The 16810-nt window shown below is 49.7% G+C and overlaps 1 protein-coding gene across 4 annotated transcripts in view; it reads right to left on the bottom strand.

Annotated features, from left to right (window-relative positions):
- Window positions 1–16810, bottom strand: part of RYR1 (ryanodine receptor 1) — a 93345-nt gene that overhangs the window by 14651 nt on the left and 61884 nt on the right. For 3 of the 4 annotated variants that reach the window (XM_072608347.1, XM_072608345.1, XM_072608349.1), the window contains 20 exons: window positions 15737–15824; window positions 15332–15424; window positions 12438–12608; window positions 11515–11574; window positions 11237–11374; window positions 10734–10846; window positions 9987–10083; window positions 9731–9837; window positions 8864–8915; window positions 8616–8684; window positions 8414–8513; window positions 7729–7808; window positions 7430–7506; window positions 7021–7094; window positions 6203–6220; window positions 5097–5177; window positions 4014–4102; window positions 3805–3933; window positions 2516–2620; window positions 1084–1165 (listed from right to left, as the gene is read on the bottom strand). In XM_072608347.1, the coding sequence (XP_072464448.1) occupies window positions 1084–1165; window positions 2516–2620; window positions 3805–3933; window positions 4014–4102; window positions 5097–5177; window positions 6203–6220; window positions 7021–7094; window positions 7430–7506; window positions 7729–7808; window positions 8414–8513; window positions 8616–8684; window positions 8864–8915; window positions 9731–9837; window positions 9987–10083; window positions 10734–10846; window positions 11237–11374; window positions 11515–11574; window positions 12438–12608; window positions 15332–15424; window positions 15737–15824 (1823 nt within the window). The remainder of the gene's footprint in view (window positions 1–1083; window positions 1166–2515; window positions 2621–3804; window positions 3934–4013; window positions 4103–5096; window positions 5178–6202; window positions 6221–7020; window positions 7095–7429; window positions 7507–7728; window positions 7809–8413; window positions 8514–8615; window positions 8685–8863; window positions 8916–9730; window positions 9838–9986; window positions 10084–10733; window positions 10847–11236; window positions 11375–11514; window positions 11575–12437; window positions 12609–15331; window positions 15425–15736; window positions 15825–16810) is intronic. The other variant, XM_072608348.1, reaches the window with a different exon arrangement.

The raw sequence follows: 16810 nt of genomic DNA, 5'->3' as shown, positions 1-16810 counted from the left end.
GGTGGGGAGGACAGTGGCTCTGGGGCTAGAGAGACCCTTGAATTCAAGACCCTCATTTTACAGAAGGGGAAAATTGACACCCAAAGTGGTTAGTGATTCAATTAATAAGATAATGAGGGACAGAGTCAGGATTCAAATCCAGGACCTCAGATTCCAAATCTAGTCCCCTTTTCTATCCGTCACCTACACTCCCTGTGAGATCAAGGTGATAGTCCTATCTGCTTACTGCTGCCTCACCATTCTAAAGGGACAAGCAAAGGTTCCCCACATTCTTTAAGGCCCAACCAGGATAAGAAGGTTTCCTGTTATCCTGGGGATTTCTCCTGGGTTGTCTCGATTGGGGAAATTTTGGTGCTTTTGGTGGCAAGGACCATGTGGGGAAGGGGAAGGTTTCTGGAAGGAGTTCTCTGTGAATGGTATCTTTTGGAAGGGTCTCAAAGAAAGTTTCTGAAGACAGTCCCAGGGGAGAAGCAGAGTCACAAGAAAAGCATCTTTAGGGGGTCTCTAGGAGGAGTCATTGTACAGGAATCTCCCTGGGAGGATCTTTTGGAGAGTGCCTTTCCACTCTGAGGGATGGGGCTCTCAGTAGGGATTCTAGAATAGGATCTCTTTTTGGGGAGGTTTCCAAGAGGAAAAGGACTCGAGCAGGGTTTTGGGAAGGACTCTCAGGGGTCTTCATACAGGGGCATCTTTGTGGGAAGGGGGAGGGTGGTGGCTTTCGATAAGGGGATATCTTTGGGAAGTGTCGTAGCCAGCATACAGTAAGTGCTTAATAAATGCTTATTCACATCAAGTGAATGAACATGTATTAAGTGCCTACTGTATGCCAGGTATTATGCTAAGCTGCTTGACTGATTATCATGGCGGGGAGAGGGGGTTGAGAAGGATCTTTTGGAGGGATTTCACTCTTTGTCTCTGGGGGAGGGTTTCTATGACAGGGTTGGTTTTGACTGGGGTTTGGGGCAAGGTTCTCCATAGAGTGAGGGATTTCCAGGGGGATCTCTGGGGTAGGAGCCCTGGGCTGGGTTTTGGACAGGCTTCTTGGATGGGGGTATCTCTGAGTGGGGGTATCTTCCGGCTCACCTTCCAGCAGTGACAGCAACATGACAACCATGTCCTTCTGCAGATCCAGGAGTTCTTTCAGCAGCTCAATCTGACTGGAGTCCTAGGGAGAACCCCCCGGCCCCACATGGCCAAGCCCTGTCAAGGTTCAGAGCTCCCGTCTCTGCTAACTCAGCACTGTGGGTGCTAGTCCTCCCCAAACTCCTAACCTGGTCCCCAGTACAAGACATGGCCCCTCCTGACCTTTGTGAGGCTTTAGCCTCTGCTCCTCAGAGAGAGACAGAGACAGACAGAGAGACAGAGACAGAGAGACAGAGGCAAAGGGCAGTAATATAGTTACAGGGATATGGGGAGGTAGAGATGGAAATGTAGAAAAGCAGAGAAACACAGAAAGAACCAAAGACAATGAGAAAGATGGAGAGAGTGGCAGAAAGAAAATGTCAGGTTCTGAGGGAGACAGAGAAACCTATCAAGAAGCTGAGAGAGGCCGAATAATGCAGAGACCAGTCCTAGGATGAGGTAAGCTGGCATGTGGTTGAATAGGAATTCTACATATGTGTTTGGGATGTGTGCAGAAGGGAGGGCCTTACATGCCTATTATAGTGCCCTGTAGGGAACATCATCCACTGCAGGTAGGATAGAGAACTGGAAAAACCATCCAGTTCCACCACCTCACCACTCCCCTCTCCACAGGCCAGGGAAACAGAGAGGTCATCAGACCCCAAGGAGCCTCTAGAGCAGAGGCAGCCTGATGAGAATAATAGGGCAAAAGGAAACTGGGGGTGGGTGGGCAGGAAACAAGCCAAGTAGAGGGATGTGTGGGGGACCCAATGTAGAGGGTGGTGGGGAGCAGTCAGGTGGGAAGCAGATCAGAAAGGAGGTTTAAAGAAGAGAGAAGTCTGGCCAGAGGAGGCCAGCTGAGAATGAATCTGATCAGCAAACATGTTCAGAGAGGAGGGAAAGGGGGCCCAGAGAGGGGTCTGATTAGGGGAAGCTTGGTGTGTGTTCATCCTTCGTTGCCAAAGAAGACCTGGCCATCAGAGAAATAATGACATGACTTGCACTTGACTTTGTTTTGAGTGAGGGAGGGCTGTGCAGGTCACCAGCCTCACTTCTCCTCCAGAGTTATCTGAATCCAGTGACCAGATATTCATCAGGATGACTGGAGATGACCCAGGATAAGGCAATTGGGGTTAAGTAAATTGCCCAAGGTCACACAGCTAGTGAGTGTCCAGTGTCTGAGGTGAGATTTGAACTCAGGTCCTCCTGACTCCTGCACTGGTGCTCTATCCACTGCACCACCTAGCTGCCCATGAGGGGAAAGCTACATTCCATAGACAGAATGGAACCTATTGGATGGGAAATGGACCAGTGAGGAAAAAGGCCCTGGGAGTCAATGAGGATGGGAGAGGAGGGCAGGCCAGATGGAAGAGACTAATCAGGGAAAGCCCACCTGAGCCAGCTTCATCATCATGTGGGCAAAAACGTGGAGGAAGCCTACCACAGCATCCCACAGGCGGCTGTGGGCCAAGCTCTGCTGGTTTCCTGTGCATGGGCCCTGCAGGAGGACACAGAGATGGTTCAGCACTTGGCTGTCCCCTCCCAGCCCCCAGTGCCCTGCCCCATCAATCACTAACTGAGACTCCGCACCAAGTCCAGCCCTCTCATTTGACTGATGAAGAAAGTGAGACCCAGAAGGAGGTAAATGACTACACCAAGGTCATACGGTAACTGGCTTCAACCAGGGTCCTTTGATTGGAAATCTCTTTTTGTCACACTGTGGAAATCACTATGATTTAGCAAATATTTCTTAGGTATGTCCATTGTCTGGGCTGGGTCAAGGGAGACAAGCAGGACCTGCATCCTGTCACAGGCCTAATGCCTCTGAGCCATCTTCCATTCCTCCCTTCCTTTCTTTCTCCTTCCCCCAAACTCCTGTTGATTCTCCATGGGTGACGTTGCTCTTGCTGCATTGGGCCCTCAGCACCCATCTTTGGGAGTGTAGCCCTCTCACTGGACCACCTCTCTTATTCCTTAGGTCCTGACTCTCTTAGGTGGGGAATTTCGTGAGGGCAGGGATTATAATGTTTTTTTCATCTTTCAACAAACAAATCCACAAACATTTATGAAGCCAGGCCCTGTGTTGGGGGTATAGAGTGCCTGCCCATAAGGCAACTGAACTGGGCTAGCTCTGAGGAAGAGAAGACCAGGCCCTAAGCAGAGCCTTTTGTGGAGACTCAATGGAGGGATTCTATCCCACCATGCGGCAGAGAAAGAATGCTGCCTTTGGAGGAGGCCTGCCTATCTGGGGGAACCCTGCCCCCCTCCCCACTGCTTATCAGATGAGGGGCTTAAATCAGATGATTTCTAGGGCTCCTTTTAGCTAAGTGGCACATAGTAGGTCTTGAAGAAATACTTTTTTCCTTTCTTCCTGCTTAACAAATGCATGTTTGATTAGATAAGATCCTATGAAGCGTAGCCGCTGGGGTCTAGTGGAAAGAACATTTTTATAGAAGTCTGGAGATGTTGACTGTGCAATTTTGGACAAATCTTTTCTCATTCTGTGCCTCAGTTTAACCCTCTGTAAAATGAGGTGGCTAGACTCAGTGATGCCTCTGGTCTCTGTCAGCTCCCAATTTCATGTTTTCCAGGGCTCCCTGGAGGCAGCTTCTAACCAGAGTCTAGAAGACTGGGAGGGGCTGAGGGCAGGCTCATGGATAGGAATGGGATGAGGTAGGGTACCTGGATATACTCTGTGAGGCTGTTGAAGACCTGCTTGGCCACAGCCATGGCTTTGGAGAAGTTTCTCTTCCCCTGCTCATCGATCACATCCTTCCCGGAGTAGTACCAGTAGAAATCACTGATGGACTCCTGAGGGCAGCAGCTGGTGAGTGAAGATAGCCTGGCCCCGCCCCTCGAGCTGCCCTCACCCTTTAGCCTGGTATGCTCACCTGCAGCCTCAGCAGGTAATCCACGGTACAGATAATGATGTTGATGGTGGTGGTGTTTCCTGTCTGTGTCCGGAGGTAGTTCTGAAAGTCTAGGAGGAACAGATCATTGGCTCAAATTTCTACTTGCTTTTAAGGTTTTAAAAACGCCTCCCCCCAGTCCAGTTAGTCACCAATTCTAATGAATCCTCTTCCATCTCTCCTCCAGCAGAGGCAGCCCCTCAGTTTAGGCCTTCCCCAAATCCTCCAGAATAGGACAATGGCCTCCTAATGGGTTTCTGGTCTCTAGCCTCTTCCCCTCTCCAATCAGCCCTTCACCGGCCTTGCCAGGGCTTCCCCAGCTCCTTTGTACTATCTCTGTGTTTACTCAGCCATGTACACTGCTGTTTCCCAGCAGTAGAACGTGAACTTTGTGAGAGCAGGTTCTATTTAATTTTTGCCTTGTCCAGCACTTAGCACAGTGCTTGGCATATAGTAAGCACTATATGAATGTTGGCTAGTAGTGGTAGTAGCAGGCACTGAATATTGACTGATTAACCTTTGTGGTTCCTGTGTGCCTAGCACACAGTAGGGGCTTAATTAGTGCTTGTTGAATCAAATTCAACATCTTCTCATTTGATTGTCACCACAGGCTTGTAAGGTAGGTATGATTGCTCTCATTTAACAGATGTGGAAACTGAGATTCAGAAATGGGAAGTGACTTGCTGACAGTCATATAACTAGTCAGTCCTGGAGCTAGGGCTCTCAGGTTGTAGACTTGCAGAATATTGAGAACTGGAAGGGTCCTCCTTGTAGACAGGAGAAGCCTGAGTCCCAAAGAGTTTGTAAAATGACTTGTCCAGGGTCACACGGGGCCTGCCAGCTTAATGACCCCAGCAGGTAGTGGTACTGAGACTTGAATCCAGGTTTTCCGACTCCCAAGCCCATGGTCTTCTTCCCCTGCATCCACCAGGTAGAGTTTTGTTGTTGGTCCCACCTAGACCTGGAGGTAGCTCCTTCCTCCTCCCTCTCCCTTCTCTTTCTACCTCTTCCTCCTCCCTTTTCCTCTTTCTCCTCTTTTCTTTCCTCATCCTCTCACATACGCACCATTGTTGTGACCTTCACACAGCAGCTGGAGAAAGCGGAAGAGATCCTGGGTGAATTCATCATCAGCCATCACCTTTTCTCCTGGGACAGAAAAGGGAAGGCCCTGCTGGGTCAGCCTGCTGTGGGGCAAGGTCCCTGGGAGAACAGGCATGCAGAAGGCCCATGCACACAGCACACAGGGCAGTGGAGGAGGAACGGAGGAGGGGCTGACCGCCACTCATGCCTGGGTCGTCCTGCTGTGACTTCTGTGGGACATCACAGAGCTGTGACTTCAGGGGCTGTGACCTCGTGGATCCAGTGATGTCAGAGTCTGTGACCTCATAGGGCTGTGACCTCAGGGTCTATGACATCATAGGATGGGTGATTTCAAGGGTTGTGAGCCCACATAGCCATAATGACCTCAGGGTCCAGGATATCAGGAATGATGATGTCACAGGGCCAAGGTGTTTGGTGGAGGGGACCCAGGGACTATCTCCCCAGGGCTTCTACAAGGGGAGGACTGGAGTAGGCTGGGATGAAGGAGAAGCGCTGCGCAGCTTAGGGGTGAGGGTGAAGAGATAGCTAGGCAGATTGGGGCCTAGAATGTAGCCAATCAGGTTGAGCAGGGGTGGGGGTGCAATTGGGGGGGCAGGTGCCAACCATGGGCTAATCAGAACAGAAGTCTGCCAACCACTTCAGGCCACAGGAAGGGCAAGCCTGATGGTGGATGGAATGGATGGGATGCTAAGAGCAGGCGCAAATGGGACCACACAGCCCAATCAGAAGGGACAGGCCAATGGCAGCCAATCCATTTAGGAGGAGTGAGTTGCCTGGATTGAAAGGGGGCACCAATCAGAGAGTGGGGGGTCTAGGGAAGGGCATCACTGCCTGTCCTGGGCCAGCTGATCCAGAGACCCTACAGTAAACAAAGACCCCTCAGCCCCTGGTCCTGCCCTAGAGCTCTGCCCTGCATCCTGCCTCCTGCCCCATCCCTTCCCAGTCTCTGATGTCTGTCCTCTGAGCCCTGGTCTCTGATCCTGTCCCTGGTCCCGGCCCGGGGTAGGCAGGAGGAGGAAAGGGGGTTAGCAGAGCAGGGTGGCACACGGGACTGTGGGCAGGGGAATTACCGTTCTGGCGATTGATGACTGAGGCAGCCGGACAGGATGGGAGGAGGGAAGAATGGGGAGAGAGGGAAAGGCAGACATGTGGAGAGAAAAGACACAGAAAGAGACCGACATGGAGAAAGACGAGGAATGATGGGAATGGAAAGGGGCCGACTCAAAGGGAAGGGGATAAGTACAGGAAGACACAAAGAGTGACAGTCACAGAGATGGAGACAGACAGAAACACATGGAGAGGCCCATGAGAATTGAGGAAGTTGTGCAGAGGATAGAGGACAGCAGGAGATGGGAGGGGCAGAATAGAAACAAGGAGAGGAGTATGGGGCAGGGGGACGGGTGATGGGGATGAGGAGAGAGACAGGAACCGGAGGAGGGATTGGTGCGGATGAAGAGGCCATGAGAGGGTCAGATCAGGGGTCAGGGAGAGAAGTGAGTACCACACATCACACACAACACAGCAAAGAGACTTGATTAACTTGGATTAGGGGCATTAATGGGAGTGGGGAAAAAGCAACCCAGATGGGGGAAGGGAGGAGGGAGAGTCCCAGGGTCGGGGAGGGGTGATCCGTGAAGGAGGGGGAACAAAGCCTCAGGAGAAGGGGTGCCCAAAGGAATGAGGGCCCATGGGGAGATGAAGCCCTAGGGAAGGGGGTTCCCTGGGATGAGGTGGGAGGGTCCTTGTAGTTAGAGGGGTCCAGGATGGGGATAGAGGTTTTAAAGGGAAGGGAGGTTACTTAGGGGACAGCAAACTCTGGGATTAGGGATAGCAAAGGGAGTCTCAAGGGAGAGGGGGCCCCAAGGATAGGGATGGGAAGGGGGCTCACCAGTCCCTTCCTCGGTCACCATTCCAAGCCCCTCTGCCTTGTTCTGCCTCTCAAAGGCATTCAGATCAAGAACACTAGTGGGAAGGAGGTGTAGAGAAGGGAATCGGGGCAGAAGGGTACTCATGAGGTTCTGGCTCAGCCCCCAGGGGCCCTAACTTCTTGCAGATCTCTCTATTTCTCCTTTCTCCTCTGTCTCTCTTCTCTCTCTCTCCTGCTTTTCCTCTGACTCTCCTCTCTCTCTGTCTATCTCCATCTCTGTCTTTTTCTCTGTCTCTCTTCCCTATCTCTGTCTCTGTCTGTCTGTCTCTGTCTCTCTCTGTCTCTGTCTGTCTGTCTGTCTCTCCCTCTCTATTTCTTTATCCCTCTGTGAGTCCAGTCCCTCCCACCCTCCAGTGCCCACAGGTCAGACCTGCATGTCTGCATCAGGGCCTGGATGCTCTGGAAGAAGCCAACCTCCTTCTTGTCCTTTAGATAGTCCAGCATCTTCTGCAGGAGGCAGAAAAGCAGGAGGGAGGGGTTCAAGCTGGCAGCCAGGATCTGCCCCATCTCAGACTCACAGAAGAGTCACAGAATGGGAAGGCACTTCTGAGAGCATCTGGTCTGACCCGTCCCCTCTTCGAGATTCCTGATGAGCAGGCATCCAGCCCTTGCCTGAGGACCCCCTAAGAAGGGCAACTCACCATGTGCCCAAGCCCAGCCTCCCCATACCTGCTGCACCTCCATGTTGCCACCATTGAGGATGGAGATGCCCAGCTTCAGGGTGGATGATACCATGACTCCCGGCTCCCCTACCAGAGGACAGCACCCACTCAGTGCCCAGGCTTGGTCTGTCCTCTACCCATGACTCCCCATGAGGCAGGTGAGAACAGTGTCCAAGACACTGGCAGAGACAAGTCGGAGAGGGGCCAGAATCAATGGGGATATGAGGGATTGAATGTGAGAGGAAGAAGGGAAGGAAAGAAGCATATTTAAAGCATCTACTCTATGCTAAGTACCATGCTAAATGGTTTACAGATAGTTCATTTAATTTTCAAAACAACTCTGTGAGGTTGGTACTATTATTATCCCCATTTTATGATTGAAGAAACTGAGGAAGACAGAGGTTAAATGACTTCTCCAGTGTCACACAGCTACTCAGTATCTGAGTCTGGATTTGAATTCAGGTCTTATTGATTCCAGGCCAGTTCTCTGTCTATATGTTTTGGGATGTCCAGTGGCCTGGGTGGTTAGAACATGATTGTTGATTACTTGGTTAATTGATTGATGAGGGCAGAGATGAGTTTTGGAGAGCTCAGAGTGCCAGACAGAGGGCAGTGAATATGGAGGGGAGATCAGAGTACAAAGAGGGAGCATGGCAAGACATGTGGGTACAGGAGGGCAGGACCATGCAGACCTTTGCAGGCACTAATCATCTGTAGCACCATCTCAGCAGCCCCTCGGTTGTGTAGCCTGGACTGCTGGTAGAGGAGTTTCTGCTTTTCCATCTCCTTCTCCTGGAGGGAGAGGGAGGGGAGGACAGATGGAAAATGTCAGCATCCCCTCCCCCAAGGAGTCCTCCTCCCTGGACAATCTTCTCCATCCATGCTCCTCCTTACCTCAAATGAGGCTTCAACCTCCTCCTCAGCAGGTTCGGAAGGCTCTTCTCCCTCATTCAAGTGGCAGCTCTGGATGAGGCAAGAGTCAGTTAGTGAGAAGGGGTCAAATTAGAATCCTCAGGTTCTGGCAGGGAGCAAAGGTCCCCCTCTTCTTCCCAAAGCAATGGCAGAATGTAGGAGGGGAACCCACCTGTGCTAGCCTGGAGAGGAAAAATGGCCTGAGGGATGAGTCAGGGAGGGGTACTTACCTTGGCCATGATGTCTGCATATGCCATGTATAAATAGTCCTCATCTAGTTTGCTGGAAAGGAATTGGGGGAACAATCAGTTAGGGTGTCTCCCTAGGGCATAGGGGAAGATGTTCCAAAGGAATGGGGAATCTCCCTAAGGCAACGGAGTAGATCTCCCTAGGCTATTGGGGGAGGTGTCTCCAGGGGAAATTAGGAGAGGTATCTCCAGTGTATGGGGCAAGATGTACAAGAGGTATTGTAGGCAATGTACCTGGGATGGATTGGTAGCATGAACACAGAGAAGGAAAAATCTATACAAGAAAACACTAAGTAATTTGGGGGGGGAGGGAAGGGCAATTGGGGGTATATTAGAAAAGGGCCTCATGTAGTAAGTAGGCATCATCATTTTAGTGGCGTCTTAAAGGCAGACAACAGGATTCTAATAGGTGGACATGAAAAGGGAGTACATTCCAAGCATGGGGCACAGCCTGGGCAAAGGTCTGGAGATGGGAGATGGAGTATGGTATGTAGAGAATAGGCAAGTGGGCATAAAAACCTGGAACATAAAATAAAGGGGAGCAATGCTCAATAAACTGGGAAAGAAGATTTGGGAAGAGATTACCTGGAGCATGGAGAGGAGCAAGGGGAAAGAGGAGATTGGTGCTTGGGGTGGTATTTGAGATAGTCCTAGAGTATGGGAGAAGAAGCATCCTGATAGTATTAGAGATGTCCCCTGGGGTATGGGATAAATCTCTCTGAGGAATTTGAGGGCTGAACTTCTCCAGGTATCTCTTGAGGATTTGTGGACTTTGCCCAGGGTTTCCTTTGATTCTTCCTGGGCTCTGGGAAAGGGACAAAAGGGGATGACTCTTTTTCAGGGCCTCACCTCTTTTCTGTCAAGGCTGTCCGGCTAAAATGTAATACCAGTTGATGCAGAGGGTCTGGCTTCTTTTCCTCTTGTTCTTCTTCCTCTTCTTCTTCCTCCCCAGCTTTCTTTAAGGTGAGAGCAGGATGAGACACATTGGGGAAGGGATGTCAAGTGGTCATCCTCACCCCACTGATGTCCCTTGCTCCTGTCTTTCTTATTCCCCCTTCCTCTAGCCGTGCCACAAGGTCCCTCTGCCCATTGGGTGCCTGCTCACAGAGAGGTCATGAATCATGCGGTCCTCAAAGCTGTGCTCCTCTGTCAGGATCCATGCTGCTTTGTAGGACTCCAAGAACATATTACTTGCACGATGCCTATGGGACAAGGTGGAAGTGGATGGATAGATTGCAAAAGAATCTCCCACTTTTCCCTTTCCAGCCTTTGTCTTTGAATCTGTCAATTTCTCTTACATCACTGTAGACATGTCAATTTCTCTTGACTCACTCTAGACATGTCAATTCTTTTACATCACTCCAGCCATGTCAATTTCACTGGCACTGCTCCAGCCATGTCAATTTCTCTTGACTTACTCTAGCCATGTCATTTTCTCTTGCATCTCTCTAGACATGTCAGTTTCTCTTGAATAGCTAGCCATGTCAATTTCGCTCAGCGCTGTCCCTGCCCAGTCATCTCCACTGCCTAGGTACCGAACACCATTTTGATAGCCCCTGCTCTTTCCCTACTTTACCTCAGAATTCTGCTTTTCTTTCTATCTCCTGAATTACCCTGTCCCTTTATCACTCTCATTTCCTGGTCTTATCTCCCTGCTCCCCAGAATGGGGAAAGCCCAGCTGGACTCTGAATCAATTACCTCTGATAGGAATTCAAAGTTAAGTTAGGATCTGTTTAGGTTTAGGAAACAGTCCATTCTTATCTCTGCCCTGCCCCCCAAATCCTAATCCCTCTTCCCTACTTGGGATCCTCCAACTTCCCCTCACCACCCTTCTCCCCCAGGCTTCCTTACCGGGGTAGGTTGTACAAGGGTGTCATGCGGAAACAAGCCACAACTGCACGACGACGCTGTTTTGAAAGGAGCTTGTGCCATACAGCTTTCTTGGATTTGTAGGGATGCTCTGTCTGTAGGAGAAGGTGGGGATCAGGGAACTAACACTTCCAAACTGCTCACCATCTGCTCTGAACCCATGGGGCAGTGGAAAGAACATTCACTAAGAATCAGGGGATCCAGGTTCAAACCTGGCTCAGTCCATAACAAGCTGTGTGACTTGGGGCCTACTATCTAACACTCTCTAGGTCCCAGTTTCCTCATCTACATATTAAGGAGGTTGGATCAGTTGATTCTAAGGTCCCTTCCAGGTCTAAGTCTATTATCCTATGAAATCCATGAGCTGTCAGTCCTTTTAGGCCCTCCTTTATCTAGATTTGGACCCTTTGGGATTAAAGTTCTCCCTCCTTTGAGACTCAAGCCCTTTCCAAGAAAATCTTTACCCATTCAGAGTTTGCTCCTACCTGCTCCAGGTGGAATAATACTGCTGATACTTCCTGTACCCGGCGAACAATCTTGTCAGGGGCATCAGCATCCTCAGCCCGGCCAGGCAGCCCTCGGTACAGGGCCATCTGCCAGCGCAGTGATGGGGAACCCTCACTCTGGGAAAAAGAGATAGTCATTTTGTGGAGAGTTTCTTGGAGAGAGGGTCGGCTCTAGCCCGATATGCTCTCTCCACCCCTCAGCCAGCCCCTTATAACCCTCCCTCCACCTCCAGCTCTAGGACTGGGTTGATTGATACCTTTCCCTGAAGGTGAAGGTTATTCTGCAGAAATTCTCGAACTTCTTCATCTGTATCTTTCTGGGGACAAACATGGTTGGAGGGAGGTAGAGTCAAGTTGAAGGGCTCCTGGCTCCCTGACTCCCCCTATATTATTCTCATAGGGACAAGCATCTAGGGTTATATTTAGGAGACTGGAAAGAGTCAGAAATGGCTTGGAGGGGGGGGTCAGCAAATAGCCCAGGAGATAGAGCATGTTCAGAGGGATCAGTGAATGTTCAGAGGGGTCAGAGAGTAGTCAGAGGAGTAAGAGATGGGCCAGATACTGGACAGAGAGACCACTATATGGTCACATATTGGTCAGAGGGTATCAGTGAATGGCCAGAAGGGTCAAGTACTGGCTAGAAAGATCATAGAATGGTTGGAAATGAGTGAAATACATATCAGAGAGGTCACTGAATGATTAGAAGGATCAGAGAATGGTCATAGGGGTGAATTGGCCAGAGACATCAGTGAATGGTCAGAGCGGTGAAGGATGTGTCAGATACTGGACAAATGGGTCAGGGAATGGATAAAGAGTGAGAGGCATCAGAGAATGGCCATAGAGGTCAGAGATTGGTAAGATACTGATCAAAGAGGTCAATGAATAACTAGATAGGTTAGTTAATGGTTAGAGGGACCAGGGAATGGTCAAAGCATCAGAGGAGCCAGAAATAGATCAGATATTGGCCAGAGGTCATTGAATGGTCAGAGAAGTCATGAAAATGTCAGAAGGAAAGTAAATGGTCACAGAGGTGTGTGATAGGTGAGACACTGGCCAGAGGTGACAAGGAGTGGACAAGGTATCAGAGGGGTTAGAGATAAATCAGACACTGACCTATGTGAGTAAATGATCAGAAAGGTCAATGAATTATGAGAAAGTGCAGAGAAGGTGGGGTGGGTACCAGGGCATAACGGGTCTTGGCCAACGCGATGAGGTCCTGGTCAGTGGGTGCACACATGTTCAGCCCAATAGGCAGCATCTTCTTGAGGGTAGCCACTATCAGAGAGGTCTGGACAGAATATCGGTCTCCCCGACGTTTCTTCTTTGTTCTCTCTTGGTCAGAGCCTCCTGACTGCAGGGCATACAGGACTCAGAAACCAGAGATTTTCAGTCTCCCCTCAAGATCCAGTTGACTAACCCATCTCCCCAGTCCTCCCACACCCTTGGTTTCCCTGAGTTCAGTGTTCCCCAAGAGGTCACAACTCCCTCACCTCCCAGACCCAAGAAAGATCAAGCTATCCAGGGGAAGCTTCCCTGACCACAGCCCCCATGAATGACCCAAGTGCAGAAACGTGGAAGAGACAATGGTGACACATACGGAAGACATGCAGACCTAAGGGGGACATGAAAAAACTAACATGGACCAAAGGGATATGGGAATATGGAGAAACAGAGACACAGAGGAATGGCGGCACAGAAAGACAGAGAAACATGGAAGATACAGAGGAAACTAATGCAGGGGATAGAGACTTCTGGACATATTCAAGATCACACATGAAGATACCAGCACTGGTATGGAGCCTTTAGGCCCCCAGCATTGATCCCCATGCCTGCCCTTCTGTGGGGCAGCATGCACATGCCCCCCTCCTCTCTACTCTACAGGCCCCAACAGCCACTCCTCTCCAACCCCAGATGCTAGAGTAGCAAAGAGAATTTTTTTTTTTTACAAAGTAAAAAAAAAAGGGTCAAATTGCAAAAAGCTAGAGACTTGGGGAGGAGGAATAGGGGACAGGGCTTTTGGTGGTTGTGGCAGTGATGGTAATGGGGGAGCTGTGGGGGACAGTGGAGGAATAGGATGCAAAATGGGGAACAGGTTCTTGGTGGGGGGACTTTGATGGGGGAAGGCAAAGAAGGCTGGGAGAGGGATATTTGGAGAGAAAGTTGGAACTAGAGGATCAGTAGCTGTAGGACAAAGGGATTGGAGGCCAGGGAGATGGGATGGGGGGCAGTGGTGTTGGTAACAGGAGTCAGGAGATTGGATGATGAGGGGCCAGTTTCAAGCCTAGGAAAGGGTAGGGCTGAGATGAAAAGTGTTGGGAACTAGAGAATCAGAGAAAGTAGGAATCTTGGGGACAAGGATAAAAGGAACAGAGGGGGTTGGGGCTGGGGGATTCAGCCATCCAGCCATGCTTTGAGACCCCTAGGGTGGGGGGGAGTGCTGACCTGTCCATCTCCCGCCTGCTCCATCAGGGCAGAGACAGAGACAGAGATATGGTTACCCCCTGGAATTCCCAATCCATCCCCTGCCCAGGCCCCCTCCTTATAATTGTAGACTGGGGTTGGGAGGGGACAAAACCCCTATGCTGGAAGCCTGGAGGACTAGGTTTTAGGCTCATTTCTGCCCATCAGGGTCAAGTATCCCTTTTCTCCCTTTCCCACTCTATAAAATGAGGTGGGGGAATGGATTCAGTGGTTTATAAGAGCTCTGACATTCTATGTCCTTAAGTCCCTCTCAGATCTACCTGCATTCTAGAGTCCTTCCCAGCCCTAACTTTCTTTGCTCTGAGTTCTCTCTCATCTCTACCATCAACATTTTGTGACTTTTAACTCTTGTTCCCCTAGGAGCCCACTGTTAGACGGCCATCCACACAATCCAACTATGTGGATGGGTCAAGTCCATACACAGAAGCCCTATTGGTCAGGTGATGGATTCTATTATCTCGTCTGTACTGATAATTCTTAGATTTATCCAGTCCTCACCTCCTTCTGGGACTATATAGTCTTGCTTCACCAACTACCTATTTAACATCTGGAACTGGATGGCCCAGAGGCATCTCAAACTCAACATTTCCAAAACTCACTACTCTGCCTTCTCAATCTTCCCCACTTCTGAACTTTTCTGTTACTGTTGAGGCCATCACCATCCTTAAAATCTGGGTGACATCCTTGACTCATCCCCCTCATATATATCTAATATACTGTCAAATCTTGTCAATTCTAACTTCACATCCCTTGCATGTATCCCCTCTTTCTTCACTAATGCAACAACAAGCTTCATTTAGGCCCTTGTCACCTCTGTATAGTCTATTATGAAGGTCTCCTAATTGATATCCCTAATTGATATCTCAAGTCTTTCCCTACTCCACTCTATCCTCCACTCAGCTGCCAAAGTGGTTTTCCTAAAGTTTGAGTCTGACCATATCACGTGCTCCCTCCCTCAAGAAACCCCAGTGGCTCCTTATTGCCTCCAGGATCAAATAGAAAAGCCTTTCCCAATCTGGCTCCTTCGTACCTTCCTCTTCTTCCACCCTCCCCCTCCACATACTCTATGACCTAGCTCCAAAGGTCCCCATCTCCTGACTCCATGCATTTGCCCTGGCCAACTTCCATGCCTGGATTACTCTGTCTTCATTCTTTGCCTTTTAGGTTCTGTGGTTTTTTTTTCAAGACCTTACCGTCCTTAGGGGGCCTCTCTAGCCTCCCCTGTGCTCCTGCCTTCACACTGCAAATATTTTGTTTATACGTAGTTGTTTGTGTGTGGTCTCCACTATTTTAACTGTGAGTTCCTTGTGGGCAGGGATCCTGCTTTTGTCTTCCTCATCACAGTGCCTGGTACATAGCAGGTGCTTAATCAATGTCTGTGGATTAATTTTGCGGCATTCCCAGCACTTAGCACAGAGCCAGGCATACAGTAGGTTCTTAATAGATGCCTGACTGGGAAGGGACAAGGGAAGGTCAAAGGAACAAAGCTGCGGAGAGGTGAATGGATAGGAGGGGGAGGAGGTGGGGAGAGGGAAGAAGGGAAGGCCAGGAAGAGGAGGCTACTGGGCCTCCTCCCCTCCCCCTTTTCCTTACCTTGGCCATCTTGCTCTTGCTATCTGCCGTCAGAAAGGACATGTTATTGATTTCATTCTGTACAACAAAGTTCTGTTCCTCTCTCTTGAAGTTCTGGGGGTGGGGGAGAAAATGGACAGGATAGAGGGTCTTCAAATCTCAGAAAGGCAGAATCAGAAGGAGCCTTAGAACCCTTAATAAAGAGTGTTGGGGTTGGAAAGGTTCTTAGGGGTCAGCTAACTGTTTTAAGACTGAGGACCCAAGAAGGGAACAGACTTCATTAAGGTCACCCTGAGCCAGTGGCAGACTCTTGAACCCAGGACCCCTGACTCTGAGTCCAGGGCCCTCTCTACTCTACCACAGTTGCTCCCCATGTGGAGCTCTAGTGCAATATCAAGGGGGGAAGGCCAGGGGACAGATGCTTACATGAGACTTCGACCAGTAGATGAAGATTTCTGCTATCATTCTAAAGAGTTCTTCTGCATCAGGGTTGGGCTCTGTTAGCCAGTGGGCTCTGCAGAAGGTGATGAGTCAGAGAATTAGAGGGACTAGGAAAGGAGGGAGTGTGGGGGAGGGAGGTGGACAGGGGTGGAGGGCTGATTCATTTTATAGATAGGGAAATTGAGACCCAGAGTGATGGCGGTCAGCTGGATACCCTCATTCTAGGACATTTGTTGGGAGGGGGAAAAAGATGGTTGGCCTCCTGTTAAGAAAGCAGGTGTTATCTCCCTCCCTTCTTTACAGAGTTTGGGGTGGGTGGGTGGACCATGGCTGCTGTTTATGGCAGAACTGGTCGGAACTGGTTTTACTGAAATGCTTTTTTCTCTTTCTCTTAAAATCCTTATTATAAGGGATGACTGCCTGGGGAGGGGGATGGGGAGAGATGTAGTCAGGAAATGAATGAGATATTTTTAAAGAAAGACATGAACAAAAATATGATTTAAAAGAAAAGAAGCCTAGTGTTGGCCTCATTATAAGAAAGGTTGCAGTCATTCAACAGCTCCTCAAGGAGGAATTCTTAGCATTCCATCCAAAGTCAGTTTCTACACTGACTTAGTCTGCAAAGCACATGGCAGGGGCTTTGTTCAGGGGGAGACACCCTCAGGAAGCAAGGAAATGACTTTTCTCAGATAAGGAAGGACCCATCCATCCTTCAATCCTTTGAAACATAGAACCCAGATGAATCTAGGATGATATCTGTGGAGATCCTCCCCTTATTGGTGACTGTATGTCATGGCCCATCCATGCCTTGCCTCTTGAGACTTGTCCATGTCCTATGGAGAGAAGGAGCCCAATAGGCTGGGTGCCTAGAGGAAACTCTCCTCTCCCTCTGGGCATTGAGTGGACTTCCCCATCAATAAATTCGGCTTCTATCCTAACTGTTGATATCAGGCGTGACATCTTTTACAAAATTTCTCTTGGACAATTCTTTGTTGAGGACATGGTACGACCTACTCATGCCCACGATGATTCTCTCCAATACTCTTTGGGTGATCTGAA

This window comes from Notamacropus eugenii, chromosome 5, assembly GCF_028372415.1.
Source record: "Notamacropus eugenii isolate mMacEug1 chromosome 5, mMacEug1.pri_v2, whole genome shotgun sequence".
In the NCBI taxonomy this organism is placed as follows: Eukaryota; Metazoa; Chordata; class Mammalia; order Diprotodontia; family Macropodidae; genus Notamacropus; species Notamacropus eugenii.
This window is presented reverse-complemented; position numbering and strand designations above follow the sequence as displayed.